This window comes from Salmo salar, chromosome 21 (assembly GCF_965601325.2).
Source record: "Salmo salar chromosome 21, fSalSal1, whole genome shotgun sequence".
Classification (NCBI taxonomy): domain Eukaryota; kingdom Metazoa; phylum Chordata; class Actinopteri; order Salmoniformes; family Salmonidae; genus Salmo; species Salmo salar.
In genome coordinates, this window is record NC_138311.1 from 49,065,108 (window position 1) to 49,085,348 (window position 20,241).

Here is a 20,241-nt window from a genome sequence, read left to right on the forward strand (position 1 = left end):
TTGTAGGACGGGGCAGTTGTAGGACGGGGCAGTGGTAGGACGACGCAGTTGTAGTACAGGGTAGTGGTAGGACGAGGCAGTGGTAGGACGAGGCAGTTGTAGGACGGGGTAGTGGTAGGACGGGGTAGTGGTAGGACGGGGCAGTGATAGGACGGGGTAGTGGTAGTACGGGGCAGTGGTAGGACGGGGCAGTGGTAGGACGACGCAGTTGTAGGACGGGGTAGTGGTAGGACGGGGTAGTGGTAGGACGAGACAGTGGTAGGACGGGGCAGTGGTAGGACGGGGCAGTGGTAGTGGTAGGACGGGGCAGTGGTAGGACGAGGCAGTGGTAGGACGGGGCAGTGGTAGGACGGGGCAGTGGTAGGACGGGGTAGTGGTAGGACGGGGTAGTGGTAGGACGGGGCAGTGGTAGGACGGGGCAGTTGTAGGACGGGGCAGTTGTAGGACGGGGCAGTGGTAGGACGGGGCAGTTGTAGGACGGGGTAGTGGTAGGATGGGGCAATGGTAGGTCGGGGCATCCTGTGAAATATGAAGCATGTATTTCTATGGTTTTATTGCTTGTTTCCTTGTCTTAACAATAAATGGAACATTTCACTTATGTCTAAATACATTATTTCTCCATTGTGCTCAGTTAAGTGTATTTGGCAAAGCCGAGCTGTTAAATTCAGCTTCAGCTAAATTCATGCCCTCAGGTATTGCTGGAGCGCTATACAAATGTCAATCTATTGTCAATCTATTGAGTTGATCTATCATTTCTGAGTTCATCAGTGACAACAAAGCCCATGCATCACCAGTAGGGCTTCAGTAATCAGTTTGGAGGCGTACCTTTTTCCTCATGGACGCGTTGGGTGGACCACGTGACGGACCAGTACCAGAAAGCGCAGTGACCTACTACAATGGGATCAATAACAACAAAGCTTACCCTAGCAGACTGCCTGGAAAAATATCGCTCATGCCAAAGGACACGAGACTGACCTGGGGTAATACCACTGGCCACATACTGAGCCGCTCCATTACGCAATGGATGTCAACAGACCATGAAAGGCTACTACTGCTCAAGGTCTGAATATCAATGTATGGTTACGTATTATGGAAGGAGATGCTTTCTTCTTTCTGCAAGCAAGTTTGTAGCGTTGATGTGACGGTGGGCTTAGACTATTTGTCTTTAGGGTCAATGGATGCTTGTTTAAGTTGGTACAGTAACGCAACAAAATCTAGGGCGTGGACATTGGCCAGAACTACTGAGACGAGATATACTGTAGCTGACATATTTTAAACTCACAAATACTCACAGTCCCGATGATATGTCTGATATGATATGTCAAACCCCTGATAGAGAGATTGGTATGGGAATTAGGTCAGGGTGTCCATTCAACGCCCTCCACCCAAACCCCTGATAGAGAGATTGGTATGGGAATTAGGTCAGGGTGTCCATTCAACGCCCTCCACCCAAACCCCTGATAGAGAGATTGGTATGGGAATTAGGTCAGTGTGTCCATTCAACGCCCTCCACCCAAACCCCTGATAGAGAGATTGGTATGGGAATTAGGTCAGGGTGTCCACTCAACGCCCTCCACCCAAACCCCTGATAGAGAGATTGGTATGGGAATTAGGTCAGGGTGTCCACTCAACGCCCTCCACCCAAACCCCTGATAGAGAGATTGGTATGGGAATTAGGTCAGGGTGTCCACTCAACGCCCTCCACCCAAGCTCCGTGTGATGGGGACAAGTCCCATCAGGTGTCTGGTCTTAGCATAGCGTCCAATCCTCTCCTACTCTTGTCTCTGCTGACCCCTCAGACAACAAAAGACCTGACCCGACCCCATTTACCCAGTCATGTCAAGACATCGCCTTAGCGGTCAGAGGTTGTTGCGGATCACAGTACGGGTCGTCATAAAGGTCCTATTCCCATGACATCATCTGTATTCCAGACTTTTCTTTCATTCTCCCATTTCTTCTCTGTTCGTTGGGTTCTTTTAAATTCTCCCATTTCTTCTCTGTTCGTTGGGTTCTTTTAAATTCTCCCATTTCTTCTCTGTTCGTTGGGTTCTTTTAAATTCTCACATTTCTTCTCTGTTCGTTGGGTTCTTTTAAATTCTCCCATTTCTTCTCTGTTCGTTGGGTTCTTTTAAATTCTCACATTTCTTCTCTGTTCGTTGGGTTCTTTTAAATTCTCCCATTTCTTCTCTGTTCGTTGGGTTCTTTTAAATTCTCACATTTCTTCTCTGTTCGTTGGGTTCTTTTAAATTCTCCCATTTCTTCTCTGTTCGTTGGGTTCTTTTAAATTCTCACATTTCTTCTCTGTTCGTTGGGTTCTTTTAAATTCTGCCGTTATTTCTTCTCTGTTCGTTGGGTTCGGTCATTGAATCAATGAGACACTGACTCAATGGATTGATTGAGTAGACAGCTCTCTGAAGTTGAAACGTCATGGTTTTTGCTTGGAAATAATACAGTTCTGTGTCTCTTCTGTAGAAATGTGTAGAACATGGCATGGCCCATTGTATATAAGACTAGTGAGTATAGTGTTATAGCTTAACAGTAAAGCTTATGAGGTTATCAGACCAGAAGTCAGGCCAACTTCTAACTCGCCCCGCTTTGACCTGACCTGTTCAACTATAGCTGTCCTGATCTGTTCAACTATAGCTGTCCTGACCTGTTCAACTATAGCTGTCCTGACCTGTTCAACTATAGCTGTCCTGACCTGTTCAACTATAGCTGTCCTGACCTGTTCAACTATAGCTGTCCTGACCTGTTCAACTATAGCTGTCCTGACGTGTTCAACTATAGCTGTCCTGACCTGTTCAACTATAGCTGTCCTGCCTGACCTGTTCAACTATAGCTGTCCTGACCTGTTCAACTATAGCTGTCCTGACCTGTTCAACTATAGCTGTCCTGACCTGTTCAACTATAGCTGTCCTGACCTGTTCAACTATAGCTGTCCTGACCTGTTCAACTATAGCTGTCCCTGACCTGTTCAACTATAGCTGTCCTGACCTGTTCAACTATAGCTGTCCTGACCTGTTCAACTATAGCTGTCCTGACCTGTTCAACTATAGCTGTCCCTGACCTGTTCAACTATAGCTGTCCTGACCTGTTCAACTATAGCTGTCCTGACCTGTTCAACTATAGCTGTCCTGACCTGTTCAACTATAGCTGTCCCTGACCTGTTCAACTATAGCTGTCCTGCCTGACCTGTTCAACTATAGCTGTCCTGACCTGTTCAACTATAGCTGTCCTGCCTGACCTGTTCAACTATAGCTGTCCTGACCTGTTCAACTATAGCTGTCCCTGACCTGTTCAACTATAGCTGTCCTGACGTGTTCAACTATAGCTGTCCTGACCTGTTCAACTATAGCTGTCCTGACCTGTTCAACTATAGCTGTCCCTGACCTGTTCAACTATAGCTGTCCTGACCTGTTCAACTATAGCTGTCCTGACCTGTTCAACTATAGCTGTCCTGACCTGTTCAACTATAGCTGTCCTGACCTGTTCAACTATAGCTGTCCTGACCTGTTCAACTATAGCTGTCCTGACCTGTTCAACTATAGCTGTCCTGACCTGTTCAACTATAGCTGTCCTGTTCGACTATAGCTGTCCTGACCTGTTCGACTATAGCTGTCCTGACCTGTTCAACTATAGCTGTCCTGACCTGTTCAACTATAGCTGTCCTGACCTGTTCAACTATAGCTGTCCCTGACCTGTTCAACTATAGCTGTCCTGACCTGTTCAACTATAGCTGTCCTGACCTGTTCAACTATAGCTGTCCTGACGTGTTCAACTATAGCTGTCCTGACCTGTTCAACTATAGCTGTCCTGACCTGTTCAACTATAGCTGTCCTGACCTGTTCAACTATAGCTGTCCTGACCTGTTCAACTATAGCTGTCCTGACCTGTTCAACTATAGCTGTCCTGTTCGACTATAGCTGTCCTGACCTGTTCGACTATAGCTGTCCTGACCTGTTCAACTATAGCTGTCCTGACCTGTTCAACTATAGCTGTCCTGACCTGTTCAACTATAGCTGTCCCTGACCTGTTCAACTATAGCTGTCCTGACCTGTTCAACTATAGCTGTCCTGACCTGTTCAACTATAGCTGTCCTGACCTGTTCAACTATAGCTGTCCTGACCTGTTCAACTATAGCTGTCCTGACGTGTTCAACTATAGCTGTCCTGACCTGTTCAACTATAGCTGTCCTGACCTGTTCAACTATAGCTGTCCTGACCTGTTCAACTATAGCTGTCCTGCCTGACCTGTTCAACTATAGCTGTCTTGCCTGACCTGTTCAACTATAGCTGTCCCTGACCGGTTCAACTATAGCTGTCCTTGACCTGTTCAACTATAGCTGTCCTGCCTGACCTGTTCAACTATAGCTGTCCTGACCTGTTCAACTATAGCTGTCCTGACCTGTTCAACTATAGCTGTCCTGACCTGTTCAACTATAGCTGTCCTGACCTGTTCAACTATAGCTGTCCTGACCTGTTCAACTATAGCTGTCCTGTTCGACTATAGCTGTCCTGACCTGTTTGACTATAGCTGTCCTGACCTGTTCAACTATAGCTGTCCTGACCTGTTCAACTATAGCTGTCCTGACCTGTTCAACTATAGCTGTCCCTGACCTGTTCAACTATAGCTGTCCTGACCTGTTCAACTATAGCTGTCCTGACCTGTTCAACTATAGCTGTCCTGACCTGTTCAACTATAGCTGTCCTGACGTGTTCAACTATAGCTGTCCTGACCTGTTCAACTATAGCTGTCCTGACCTGTTCAACTATAGCTGTCCTGACCTGTTCAACTATAGCTGTCCTGACCTGTTCAACTATAGCTGTCCTGACCTGTTCAACTATAGCTGTCCTGACCTGTTCAACTATAGCTGTCCTGACCTGTTCAACTATAGCTGTCCTGACCTGTTCAACTATAGCTGTCCTGACGTGTTCAACTATAGCTGTCCTGACCTGTTCAACTATAGCTGTCCTGACCTGTTCAACTATAGCTGTCCTGCCTGACCTGTTCAACTATAGCTGTCCTGCCTGACCTGTTCAACTATAGCTGTCTTGCCTGACCTGTTCAACTATAGCTGTCCCTGACCGGTTCAACTATAGCTGTCCTTGACCTGTTCAACTATAGCTGTCCTGCCTGACCTGTTCAACTATAGCTGTCCTGACCTGTTCAACTATAGCTGTCCTGACCTGTTCAACTATAGCTGTCCTGACCTGTTCAACTATAGCTGTCCTGACCTGTTCAACTATAGCTGTCCTGACCTGTTCAACTATAGCTGTCCTGACCTGTTCAACTATAGCTGTCCTGACCTGTTCAACTATAGCTGTCCTGACCTGTTCAACTATAGCTGTCCCTGACCTGTTCAACTATAGCTGTCCTGACGTGTTCAACTATAGCTGTCCTGACCTGTTCAACTATAGCTGTCCTGACCTGTTCAACTATAGCTGTCCCTGACCTGTTCAACTATAGCTGTCCTGACCTGTTCAACTATAGCTGTCCTGACCTGTTCAACTATAGCTGTCCTGACCTGTTCAACTATAGCTGTCCTGACCTGTTCAACTATAGCTGTCCTGACCTGTTCAACTATAGCTGTCCTGACCTGTTCAACTATAGCTGTCCTGACCTGTTCAACTATAGCTGTCCTGTTCGACTATAGCTGTCCTGACCTGTTCGACTATAGCTGTCCTGACCTGTTCAACTATAGCTGTCCTGACCTGTTCAACTATAGCTGTCCTGACCTGTTCAACTATAGCTGTCCCTGACCTGTTCAACTATAGCTGTCCTGACCTGTTCAACTATAGCTGTCCTGACCTGTTCAACTATAGCTGTCCTGACGTGTTCAACTATAGCTGTCCTGACCTGTTCAACTATAGCTGTCCTTACCTGTTCAACTATAGCTGTCCTGACCTGTTCAACTATAGCTGTCCTGACCTGTTCAACTATAGCTGTCCTGACCTGTTCAACTATAGCTGTCCTGACCTGTTCAACTATAGCTGTCCTGTTCGACTATAGCTGTCCTGACCTGTTCGACTATAGCTGTCCTGACCTGTTCAACTATAGCTGTCCTGACCTGTTCAACTATAGCTGTCCTGACCTGTTCAACTATAGCTGTCCTGACGTGTTCAACTATAGCTGTCCTGACCTGTTCAACTATAGCTGTCCTGACCTGTTCAACTATAGCTGTCCTGACCTGTTCAACTATAGCTGTCCTGCCTGACCTGTTCAACTATAGCTGTCTTGCCTGACCTGTTCAACTATAGCTGTCCCTGACCGGTTCAACTATAGCTGTCCTTGACCTGTTCAACTATAGCTGTCCTGCCTGACCTGTTCAACTATAGCTGTCCTGACCTGTTCAACTATAGCTGTCCTGACCTGTTCAACTATAGCTGTCCTGACCTGTTCAACTATAGCTGTCCTGACCTGTTCAACTATAGCTGTCCTGACCTGTTCGACTATAGCTGTCCTGTTCGACTATAGCTGTCCTGACCTGTTCGACTATAGCTGTCCTGACCTGTTCGACTATAGCTGTCCTGACCTGTTCAACTATAGCTGTCCTGACCTGTTCAACTATAGCTGTCCCTGACCTGTTCAACTATAGCTGTCCTGACCTGTTCAACTATAGCTGTCCTGACCTGTTCAACTATAGCTGTCCTGACCTGTTCAACTATAGCTGTCCTGACGTGTTCAACTATAGCTGTCCTGACCTGTTCAACTATAGCTGTCCTGACCTGTTCAACTATAGCTGTCCTGACCTGTTCAACTATAGCTGTCCTGACCTGTTCAACTATAGCTGTCCTGACCTGTTCAACTATAGCTGTCCTGACCTGTTCAACTATAGCTGTCCTGACGTGTTCAACTATAGCTGTCCTGACCTGTTCAACTATAGCTGTCCTGACCTGTTCAACTATAGCTGTCCTGCCTGACCTGTTCAACTATAGCTGTCCTGCCTGACCTGTTCAACTATAGCTGTCTTGCCTGACCTGTTCAACTATAGCTGTCCCTGACCGGTTCAACTATAGCTGTCCTTGACCTGTTCAACTATAGCTGTCCTGCCTGACCTGTTCAACTATAGCTGTCCTGACCTGTTCAACTATAGCTGTCCTGACCTGTTCAACTATAGCTGTCCTGACCTGTTCAACTATAGCTGTCCTGACCTGTTCAACTATAGCTGTCCTGACCTGTTCAACTATAGCTGTCCTGACCTGTTCAACTATAGCTGTCCCTGACCTGTTCAACTATAGCTGTCCTGACCTGTTCAACTATAGCTGTCCTGACCTGTTCAACTATAGCTGTCCTGACCTGTTCAACTATAGCTGTCCCTGACCTGTTCAACTATAGCTGTCCTGACCTGTTCAACTATAGCTGGCCTGCCTGACCTGTTCAACTATAGCTGTCCCTGACCTGTTCAACTATAGCTGTCCTGACCTGTTCAACTATAGCTGTCCTGCCTGACCTGTTCAACTATAGCTGTCCCTGACCTGTTCAACTATAGCTGTCCTGACCTGTTCAACTATAGCTGTCCTGCCTGACCTGTTCAACTATAGCTGTCCCTGACCTGTTCAACTATAGCTGTCCTGACCTGTTCAACTATAGCTGTCCTGCCTGACCTGTTCAACTATAGCTGTCCTGACCTGTTCAACTATAGCTGTACTTTAAATGAAATGTAACATTCGTCGTATATACTGGACCAAGGCACAGCGGGTTGAGTGCTCATTTTAACTTTTATTTAGAACACTTAATAACAAAACAAGAAAATGTACGAACGAACAGCATTGCAGGCTAATACAGCAGTGCAACAACAACTTCCCACAAGGGACAGGTGAAAACAGGGCTACCTAAGTATGACTCTCAATCAGCAACAACGATGTACCTGATGTTCCTGATTGAGAGCCATACCAGGCCAACACAAAGAAATACACAACATAGATAGAGCATAGAAATACACAACATAGAACATAACCAAAACCCTGGAATACTCTAAACAAACACCCCTCTACATAAACACACATATATCAACAATCCCCGAACCACATAAAGCAAACACCCCCCTGCCACGTCCTAACCAAACTACAATAACAAATAACCCCTTTACTGGTCAGGAAGTGACATGAAAAGGAAACGCCGCACAATAATTGCTCCGATGCAAAGATGTATTTTCCAAGGTTTCGACAGCAAGCTGTCTTCATCAGGGTTTCATGGCACTGCAGGGCACCAGTATAGGTTTTGATGGGTGTTCGTAATCATGGCCGGCTATGGCCTGATATCATTGGTCAATATACAGATAATATAGAGAAAAAAAAGCACAAATAGATATGCAATGATCAGATGGCCTACAATTTCATCATAAATAGCCTAGTATACACATTGATTTAGAATAGATAACAGGAATGGTTTCAGATCAAACTCAACATTCAGACTATAGGGAGCGAGGGTCTTTAAATTAAACATCCATGCGCTCTCTTGTTTTAACAGTAAATTGTCAAGGTCACCCCCTATCCTAGGGAGGGTGACGTGTTCGATGCCGATATAGCGAAGGGGAGAAATAAGGTGGTTCGCTTCTAAAAAAAGTGGCCAGCATCTGGGTATGTTAAGTTTTTACACCTAAAGGTGCTACGGTGCTCAGAGATTCTGACTTTTAGTTTTACCTTACTGTGACCTCAACCACACACCCAGCAGTCTTCAATGTACTCAGTGTCTCAGCTCTCTGCATAGTTCTTTAGTTTAATGTGACCGTGGAGTTGAGACAAGTCCTTGGCGAGCTATTGCAATGGAGAGAGAGAGAGAAGCTTGGCGAGCAGTGAAGTGCAAAGGAGTTGTCACCTCATTTCACTCTGATGTAGCGTTAATGCGAATCTGTCTCTCGCTCTCTGTGTGTTGCTTCTCCTGCAATGCTGTTTTCTGACTGTCTGTCTCTTTCTCTCTCTGTCTTTTGCTCGCTCTCTTGCTCTCTCATTCGCTCCCTCTCTCTCGTGGGCTCTGGCTCTCTTGCGCTCTCTCTCGTGTGTGCAATTTCTCTGAATCCTGCTACAGTATTCACAATAAATGTGGTGTCAGTGTGTTTGTTGAATATCATTGCGTGTCAAAGATGTTTCAATTTGCATTTAATTTCACTCCCCACTGTTGGACGACTTAGAATACATGAGTCTTGAGGTGAAAGACCACATAGGGGCATACCATGAGTCTTGAGGTGAAAGACCACAAACATATGGGTGAAACATCACACTGTGAAGAATAGGCGATAAGCTCCATGCATCCTGTTATAGGAGGTCCCATCTCGCAGAACAGAGTCTGTTTAGAACGCTGAGCACGATGACCTCACATTCTTATTTTAGACCATGAACGTGCTGATGTGTTGGTTCCCAAGCCATTATGATGTAACCAGGTTAGGCAAAGATAAAAGGCCTGGATGTGGATCCTCATTTTTAAGATGCTATTTGATGAAACTTTAATGAGCTGCAATCCTGTCCTGCATACAGTGCACTAAACATAAAGCTTTCTGACATTCACAGCAGTGCTTTGTAAACATTATTACAAGACTAAAGCCTCTGTCTCTCTATCCCTCCCTCCCCTCCTTCCTCTCCACTCTCTATCTCTTCCTCACTCTTGCCTCTCTCCCTCCCTCTTCTTTCCTCTTCTCTTTTTCTCTCTGTCTCTCTCTCTGTGTTTCTCTGTCTGCAGTTGCCCTGAAGAACTGTTCTTGCAATGGTGGTAGCGCTGACAACAGCAAAGCCACAGGATTGGAGGACAGTTGGCTGCCTGAAGGAGAACTTTTGCTGCAGGTCAGTGCTAAAGGCATGTGGAATCTTCTAAAATATAAAGACAAAAACAACTGTCTTTGCTTTTGGTAATTAATTACAACGCTTAATATCCAGTGATGAAGTGTTGGATATACCCCATAACTCACTGGCCTCACTTTGTTTTAAATCCAAAAAAGTAACAGCTTGTTTGTATCTCCGGTTATCAATTCCCATAACACACCGTAATACTCCCATCATTTTGTCATACTGGAATTCATTCTCATTTTATTTAGTTTACGATTCTATCACAGTTTCTAGGGAGCTATTTTCATTTTGTTTCTCTGTATGTGTGATTGAGTGGAGAGTGATCTAGTTGGCTGCCAGCTCTCTTTTGGATAAGCCAGAGTCATTGATTTTCCAGTCCAGTTCCCCTGTATGTGCAGCACAGTGGACTTCCAGAGCAGAACAGAGGAAACAGTCTGCCAGACATCCCTGCCCTATGAGCGAAGTTTCATTATTATGATAAACCTACATCTCTCCAATGTGTTAGTAATGAAGCATGAAAGCTCATTCTGGGGAGGAGGAAATCTTTTATTCAGATTGAGATAACAGCCACGGGACATTTTAAAAGACAGGGAGGCAGGACGAAAAGGCGAGGTTAGGGGAAGAAGCGGAGAAGGGGAGCGATGAAGATTTCTCTCTTCTTTGGTTCAACATCAGACACTTAGTAGTGAATTGTAGAGGAGTTGTGAGGTCATCCATTATTTACATCAGGAGAGGAGGGGAGAGTTTTCACCTGTCACTGTCATTGTTGAAAACAGACTCAGACCACCTCTTATACTCAAAGTAGTCCCACAGTAGCCTAACACCCTCCACCGTGTGGGAAAGTAGCCTGACACCCTCCACCGTGTGGGAAAGTAGCCTGACACCCTCCACCGTGTGGGAAAGTAGCCTGACACCCTCCACCGTGTGGGAAAGTAGCCTGACACCCTCCACCGTGTGGGAAAGTAGCCTGACACCCTCCACCGTGTGGGAAAGTAGCCTGGCACCCTCCACCGTGTGGGAAAGTAGCCTGACACCCTCCACCGTGTGGGAAAGTAGCCTGGCACCCTCCACCGTGTGGGAAAGTAGCCTGACACCCTCCACCGTGTGGGAAAGTAGCCTGACACCCTCCACCGTGTGGGAAAGTAGCCTGGCACCCTCCACCGTGTGGGAAAGTAGCCTGACACCCTCCACCGTGTGGGAAAGTAGCCTGACACCCTCCACCGTGTGGGAAAGTAGCCTGGCACCCTCCACCGTGTGGGAAAGTAGCCTGACACCCTCCACCGTGTGGGAAAGTAGCCTGACACCCTCCACCGTGTGGGAAAGTAGCCTGGCACCCTCCACCGTGTGGGAAAGTAGCCTGACACCCTCCACCGTGTGGGAAAGTAGCCTGACACCCTCCACCGTGTGGGAAAGTAGCCTGGCACCCTCCACCGTGTGGGAAAGTAGCCTGGCACCCTCCACCGTGTGGGAAAGTAGCCTGACACCCTCCACCGTGTGGGAAAGTAGTTCTGCAGAATACAGACAGATCCTGTAAGTTTTGGTACTGTACCAGCATGCAAAAAATGCAAAGCTATTGGGGGTGTGGTCTCTTTTCTGTTCAACCAGGAAGTCTATAATCTAGTTTGCACACATTGTGGTTCTCTGATTGCAAGAGTTGAACTGTGTTCATATGGGGTCTGCCGCTAGGGGCTTGTTACATTTATTTCACTTCACTAATTTGTAGTTGCTGAACGCCTGGTACATTAGACCCTGGAAGTTGGCTGTTTACTTGCAAGATGGTGTACAAACCATCCAAACTGAAATGATAGTGTTTATGTTTCACTGGTCTGCTTACACACAGAGAGGATGTGCTGCAGATAATTGGGGTGAATCATTGATTATTAGTGAAAGAGCAACATAACATCACCATGCCTTAGTCATGGTTCAGCCCCTGGGAAGACTGAGGGTATTTTCTGTGGATGCACCCATTGCACTGTGAGTGGATTAGTGTTGGCGTGTGTGTGTGTGGCCCGGGGTTTTGTGTGTGTGTTAACAAATCAGGTGATGGATGAACATGCTAATGTCTGTTTTGTTTGAGTAAGGTAGATATGGTTGTATGCCTGTTTGTGCATTTGTTTACAAAATGTTCCTGTGTACGAGGGAGTGGGAGTGTGTTTAGTGGGGTGGAAACATGGGACCAGCTGTTCCCGTTTGGGATAAAACAAATGACTGACTAATCCGTCTATCTTTTATTCCTGACATTATTTGTTTATCTCCAGTTCAGAACAAACCCGTCTTGCATGTAGCACACTGACAACCCCTCATCCACTCCGGGGTGCAGAGTCCACCAATCTCACTGTAGGACACCTCACAACCACTACCATCACATGTTGCTTAAGTTATCAAAAAACAATGTCTCATTAAGCAAAATTCAGTAAATATAAAACATATCTACATTGGAACAGAACCCGGAGATATGAAAAGACTAAGGAAGAACCAGACAAGGCACCAGGATAAAGGGACTAAGGGGGCAGTTGAAATCGGTTCTTGCATTGGAATTATATTGAAAACTGCTTATTTCACAATAAACATAAAGTTCAAATGCCCAGACTCTGAGACCATTGGTTAAGTGCTTTTTAAGTGACAGGTTAGAGCGAAATCTGTAGCAGCACAATGGACAGCGCCCTACACACTAAAGCAATGCCGTTTTGGTCATGAATATAGGCTACAGGATAGACAGGGTAATTCACCTATTACAAACCGCCTATGTGAATACAGCCGTACACACAGCTGTCTTAACAAAATAATGCAAACTAAATGCTGAAAGTAATAGCCTAGTTATTCATGCATTGAAACAAACATACTGAGTAGCAGTTTGGCTTAGAATACCGACGCAACTGTGATGCAGACGAATAAATGAGAACAGAACAACCCAGCGGTACAAAGTAGTAGGCCTAGTAAATAAAATATCAGATTAAGGCATGACACAATCTATATTTAGGCTAGTTACATTAACAGTAAACAAACACAGTAAACAAAAGGTGAAAGGAGATCCAGATAACCAGAACATAGCCTACAGTGAGATACAGCCTACAGTGAGATACAGCCTACAGTGAGATACAGCCTACAGTGAGATACAGCCTACAGTGAGATAGAGCCTACAGTGAGATAGAGCCTACAGTGAGATACAGCCTACAGTGAGATACAGCCTACAGTGAGATACAGCCTACAGTGAGATACAGCCTACAGTGAGATGCAGTCTACTACAGTGAGATGCAGTCTACTACAGTGAGATGCAGCCTACTACAGTGAGATGCAGCCTACTACAGTGAGATACAGCCTCCTACAGTGAGATGCAGCCTACTACAGTGAGATGCAGCCTACTACAGTGAGATACAGCCTCCTACAGTGAGATGCAGCCTACAGCCTACTACAGTGAGATGCAGCCTACTACAGTGAGATGCAGCCTACAGCCTACTACAGTGAGATGCAGCCTACTACAGTGAGATGCAGCCTACTACAGTGAGATGCAGCCTACAGCATACTACAGTGAGATGCAGCCTACTACAGTGAGATGTAGCCTACTAGTGAGATACAGCCTACAGCCTACTACAGTGAGATGTAGCCTACTACAGTGAGATACAGCCTACAGCTTACTACAGTGAGATGCAGCCTACTACAGTGAGATGCAGCCTACTACAGTGAGATACAGCCTACAGCCTACTACAGTGAGATACAGCCTACTACAGTGAGATGTAGCCTACTACAGTGAGATACAGCCTACTACAGTGAGATGCAGCCTACTACAGTGAGATGCAGCCTACTACAGTGAGATACAGCCTACTACAGTGAGATACAGCCTACTACAGTGAGATGTAGCCTACTACAGTGAGATACAGCATACTACAGTGAGATGCAGCCTACTACAGTGAGATACAGCCTACAGCATACTACAGTGAGATGCAGCCTACTACAGTGAGATGCAGCCTACTACAGTGAGATGCAGCCTACAGCCTACTACAGTGAGATGCAGTCTACTACAGTGAGATGCAGCCTACTACAGTGAGATGCAGCCTACTACAGTGAGATACAGCCTACTACAGTGAGATACAGCCTACAGCCTACTACAGTGAGATGTAGCCTACTAGTGAGATACAGCCTACAGCCTACTACAGTGAGATGCAGCCTACTACAGTGAGATGTAGCCTACTAGTGAGATACAGCCTACAGCCTACTACAGTGAGATGTAGCCTACTAGTGAGATACAGCCTACAGCTTACTACAGTGAGATGCAGCCTACTACAGTGAGATACAGCCTACAGCCTACTACAGTGAGATACAGCCTACAGCCTACTACAGTGAGATACAGCCTACTACAGTGAGATGTAGCCTACTACAGTGAGATACAGCCTACTACAGTGAGATGCAGCCTACTACAGTGAGATGCAGCCTACTACAGTGAGATACAGCCTACAGCCTACTACAGTGAGATGTAGCCTACTACAGTGAGATACAGCATACTACAGTGAGATGCAGCCTACTACAGTGAGATACAGCCTACAGCCTACTACAGTGAGATGCAGCCTACTACAGTGAGATGCAGCCTACTACAGTGAGATGCAGCCTACAGCCTACTACAGTGAGATGCAGCCTACAGCCTACTACAGTGAGATGCAGCCATGCAAAGCTGTCTTGTCAAACAAAAAGGCCTATAAGCCTGCTAGCAACACGTAGTGATATGGCACAATACATTTCTGTGGATCAAATTTGACTCATGTAATCAATTAAGCAATGCCAGCCTACCGTTACGTCCAGTTCCATTTACAACCACAAAAACCCCTAGGCTACCAAGAAAACCATAGTAGAATGGATCGATTTCTATGATGAGACATACTGATATGTAGCTATACCCAGGGGCTTCATTTGGGTTCTTGCATTGGAATTATATTGAATTCTGCAGTAACTGAGTATTCCAGCTACTCTCTTTCTATGAACCAGTTGCTATTTAATTAATGTTTTTGGACAGAGTACCTACGGCTAGGTTAGGATTCTAGGCTAACTTGGGCTGGCTCCTTTGTTCTAAGATCGTAAGGAACAATCGAAGGTGGAGCGCGCTGTGGAGCCATTATCCTTGCGGATTGGTGGGGAGGCTCTGCCCGCAGAGCTAGCTGGCGCTCGGCAGCATCATTGCTTGGCAGCATCATGGCATCGGCATGGTGGCGGCTTCGGTGGATTAATGCTGCTGCTCATCTCTCTCCTTTTCTTTGGGGTACTTTGGCGAAGCCAATTTCTGATATCCATTGTGGCAGTGGGAAATTAGTAGGTTCGAGCTAGCTAAATAGGCTAAGGCTAATAACACTAAAGCTTTTTACAGCTAGCTAAGAAGCTAACTAAACTCTGTAATGGTGAGGCAGAGTTGAGTGAAGCAGCTTCAATGGTAAACTTGACCCAGCCCTTTATAAATAAATCAAAAAATTACAGGCGGAGGCATATCCCTTTATTCACTGAGCCTACCACAGATGGAAACACAAAGGAGTCATACCTAACCGCCCCGTGGCTTTCCATACCCCCCCTACAAACACAGCAACACGCTCTGTCCATTGTGCTGACACAGTGCAGCGGAGATACAGATTTTGAGCCAACCTGTCACTCAATCATTTGAACTTTTTTGCTGTTTTTATATCGGGACATAAAACTAAAACACAAGTTTCAACTGAGGGGGCTAAGCCCCCTTTGCCCCGTTGTGGAACTGGGCCTGCTAAGAAAGGAAGGACTAAGCCTAATGGAAGGACTAAGCCTAAAGGAAAGACTAAGCCTAATGGAAAGACTAAGCCTAATGGAAAGACTAAGCCTAATGGAAAGACTAAGCCTAACTGAAGTGTATTTTTTTCCCCCTTTATTTTGACAGGGATTCAGGCTGAGACCAAGGTCTTTTTTACCGATGAGCCCTGTATACACATCAGTACACATCAATATACACATCAATATTCACATCAGTACACATCAATATACACATCAGTACACACATCAGTATACACATCACTCTACACATCAATATACACATCAATACACGAAAAGCAAAACACAATCATAGAAAACAAACACATTCTTCAGTAAAAAAGGTCCTCAATCTGCCTTTTGAATTGCCATAAGGTCCCCAATTTTAGACAGCAAACAAACTAAAAGCTGCTTTTTCCTGACTCTGTGTCATCAGTGAGTTGCATTGTGTTGCATAACAATCTTTTGTTATCTTGTGCATGTTTGACATACAGGCTCTGAACGGCTTCGTGCTGGTGATCACTAATGATGGGACCATTTTCTACTCCTCTCACACCATCCAGGATTACCTGGGCTTCCACCAGGTACCGTACAGATTGTCCCTCCTCCCTTTCCGTACCCCAGTGAAGGTTCTATTCCTAAAGCATGAGCAGGATGTTCTGTGCCTCAGCTCATTCATAATGGACATCAGGCATCTGGTGAGGCAGCTGGATCGTCTTTGGGATCTTGGCTGACTAATAGCATTAATTCTACTGCTGGGTCAGCCTGGTGCAGCATTCACATGCATGTTTGCAAACGTTAAAGCATAATCCTCCATCGACACATGGTCATCTCTGCTTGAGGTTTTTATAAATGATTTGCATGCAATACAAACAGAATGATACCCTGTAGAGGTTGTCACTGTAGAGACGGTTGCCTATAGATGCTATGGCATCAAATCATTTTCTCAATGAGACTAACCTGTATAAACCTGGTTAAATGGAAATAATATTCATTGGACTTATGGTTGGGTTTGGGGGTTGCGTGCGGTGTCTGCTGCGAACTGTCAGGGGCCGTTGTCTGGGCCCTACCTGCTTGGTGAAGAGTCTGATTCTGCTCAGCAGGTCCACAGAGAGAGACTGGGTGAGACCAGTCTATTAATAGCTTGGCCTTTAGTGGAAAGAGACCACCAGCCGTGGTAGTGGGCAGTGGGCAGCAGCTCTGACCAGCACCACAGCATCACAGACCCTGCAGAGATAGATGGGAATATGGCGGGGGATGGGGGGATAGTGAAGAGGCACAAAGGATTATGCAGTCTACTGTATGACATTCAGGCTCTGGAGAAGTTTAGCACACACTGAGACACTGGTAATTCAACACACTCTTGGAGAGATATCACAGACTCTTTCAGTATATTGATGTTCCCATAACGTCACTCCTTCAGTATAGTGATGTTCCCATAACGTCACTCCTTCAGTATAGTGATGTTCCCATAACGTCACTCCTTCAGTATAGTGATGTTCCCATAACGTCACTCCTTCAGTATAGCGATGTTCCCATAACGTCACTGCTTCAGTATAGCGATGTTCCCATAACGTCACTCCTTCAGTATAGCGATGTTCCCATAACGTCACTCCTTCAGTATAGCGATGTTCCCATAATGTCACTCCTTCAGTATAGCAATGTTCCCATAACGTCACTCCTTCAGTATAGCGATGTTCAGATAATGTCACTTTTTCCACATTTTGTTACGTTACAGCCTTATTCTAAAACTGATTTAAATCGTTTTTCCCCCTTATCAATCTACACACAGTACCCCATATTTGCCAAACAAAAACAAGTTTTTAGACATTTTTGCAAATGTATAAAAAAAAATAAAAAAAAAGAAATATCACATTTACATAAGTATTCAGACCCTTTACTCAGTCCTTTGTTGAAGCACCTTTGGCAGCGATTACAGCCTTGAGATTTCTTGGATATGATGCTGCAAGCTTGGCACACCTGTATTTGGAGAGTTTCCCCCATTCTTCTCTGCAGATCCTCTCAAGCTCTGTCAGGTTGGATGGGGAGCGTCGCTATTTTCAGGTCTCTCCAGAGGTGTTCGATCGGGTTCAAGTCCGGGCTCTGGCTGGGCCACCCAAGGACGTTCAGAGACTTGTTCTGAACCTTTGCCCCAGTTTGAGGTCCTGAGCGTTTTGGAGCAGGTTTTCATCAAGGATCTCTCTGTATTTTGCTCTGTTCATCTTTCCCTCGAACATCCCCACAGCATGATGCTGCCACCACCACCATGCTTCACCGTAGGGATGGTGCCAGGTTTCCTCCAGATGTGACGCTTGGCATTTAGGCCAAGGATAATCTTGTTTCTCATGGTCAGAGAGTCCTTTAAGTGCCTTTTGGCAAAATCCAAGCGGCTGTCATGTGCCTTTTACTGAGGAGTGGCTTTCGTCTGGCCACTCTACCATAAAGGCCTGATTGGTGGAGTGCTGCAGAGATGGTTGTCCTTCTGGAAGGTTCTCCCATCTCCACAGAGGAACTCTGGAGCTCTGTCAGTGACCATCGGTTTCTTGGTCACCTCCCTGACCAAGGCCCTTCTCCCCCGTTTGCTCAGTTTGGCCGGCCGGCCAGCTCTAGGAAGAGACTTGGGGTTTCCAGACTTCAACCAATGTGTTCTTGGGGACTTTCAATGCTGCAGACATTTTTTGGTACCCTTCCCCAGATCTGTGCCTCAACACAATCCTGTCTCGGAGCTGTACGGACTATTCCTTCAACTTCATAGCTTTGCACTGACATGCACTGTCAACTGTGGGACCTTTATATAGACAGGTGTGTGCCTTTCCAAATCATGTCCAATCAATTGCATTTACCACAGGTGGACTCCATTCAAGCTGTAGAAACATCTCAAGGATGATCAATGGAAACAGGATGCACCTGAGCTCAATTTAGAGTCTCATACAAAGGGTCTGAATACTTATGTAAATAAGGTATTTCTGTTTTATTTCTGTTTTCTAAAAACCTGTTTTCGCTTTGTCATTATGGGGTATTGTGTGTAGATTGATGAGGATTTTTACAATCCATTTCAGAATAAGGCTGTAACATAACAATGTGGAAAAAGTGAAGGGGTCTGAAGACTTTCTGAATGCACTGTAGCGGTATAGTGTCTGAAGTTCCCATAATGTAATTTACATAAGGATCTATCATTTAGACGTTGTTTGTCTGTATTGTGCATGCTTTCATCTTTATTTTAACTGCCTCCATGTGATGGATATTTCCATCTTAATTTTGTTTGTCTCTATAATGCCTCCTTCCCTTCGTACTCCCTCACTCTCCTTCCCTCCTCTCTCTACACCCTCTCTCTCCCCCTCCCTCTTCCTCTCTCTCTCTCTCTCTCTCTCTCCCCTCTCCCTCTCTCTCTCTCTTTCCTTCCTCAGACTGATATTATGCACCAGAGTGTGTATGAGTTGGTCCACACTGAGGACCAGCAGGAGCTGAGGAGGAACCTCCACTGGGCCCTCAGCCCACCTGCCATCGTGGACCCACTGGGAGAGTCCTCCTCAGGTGACTTCCTACCTCCATGTTAGACCCTGAAACACCACCTCCGTGTTAGACCCTGAAACACCACCTCCGTGTTAGACCCTGAAACACCACCTCCGTGTTAGACCTTGAAACACCACCTCTGCGTTAGACCCTGAAACACCACCTCTGCGTTAGACCCTGAAACATCACCTCCGCGTTAGACCCTGAAACACCACCTCCGTGTTAGACCCTGAAACACCACCTCCGTGTTAGACCCTGAAACACCACCTCCGTGTTAGACCTTGAAACACCACCTCTGCGTTAGACCCTGAAACACCACCTCCGTGTTAGACCCTGAAACACCACCTCCGTGTTAGACCCTGAAACACCACCTCTGCGTTAGACCCTGAAACACCACCTCTGCGTTAGACCCTGAAACATCACCTCCGCGTTAGACCCTGAAACACCACCTCCGTGTTAGACCCTGAAACACCACCTCCGTGTTAGACCCTGAAACACCACCTCCGTGTTAGACCCTGAAACACCACCTCCGTGTTAGACCCTGAAACACCACCTCCGTGTTAGACCCTGAAACACCACCTCCGTGTTAGACCCTGAAACACCACCTCCGTGTTAGACCCTGAAACACCACCTCCGTGTTAGACCCTGAAACACCACCTCTGCGTTAGACCCTGAAACACCACCTCCGTGTTAGACCCTGAAACACCACCTCCGTGTTAGACCCTGAAACACCACCTCCGTGTTAGACCCTGAAACACCACCTCCGTGTTAGACCCTGAAACACCACCTCTGTGTTAGACCCTGAAACACCACCTCTGCGTTAGACCCTGAAACACCACCTCCATGTTAGACCCTGAAACACCACCTCCGTCAATGAAAAAACATTAAAAGAGATTCAATCATAGAAATTAATGCAGAACTTTCGATAACATTTCCTATGAATACCCTCTACATAATGCGTTACAAATGCAGTTATAACACCTTATGAAGTATGCGTAATGCATTAAATAAGTATATAATAACTCATTATTATGCATTATATAAACATCTATAATGAATTACTGCTCATAAACATTCAAGAAAGGTTCATGCCTCTGCACTGACGTACCTCTCCACTATGGGGTGGTGTTGCACATTTCTTCTTCCCCTGCTGGAGAGGAAGCCGTCACAAGACTACATTAGCCTCTGGGGC

At 46.0% G+C, this 20,241-nt stretch overlaps 1 protein-coding gene across 1 annotated transcript in view; it reads left to right on the forward strand.

The window, feature by feature from the left end:
* LOC106582435 (aryl hydrocarbon receptor) overlaps positions 1-20,241 on the forward strand; it is a 50,377-nt gene that overhangs the window by 13,083 nt on the left and 17,053 nt on the right. Inside the window, exons 3-5 of the mRNA XM_014165544.3 lie at positions 9,676-9,776; positions 16,031-16,120; positions 18,944-19,070. Coding sequence (XP_014021019.1) covers positions 9,676-9,776; positions 16,031-16,120; positions 18,944-19,070 — 318 coding nt within the window. The remainder of the gene's footprint in view (positions 1-9,675; positions 9,777-16,030; positions 16,121-18,943; positions 19,071-20,241) is intronic.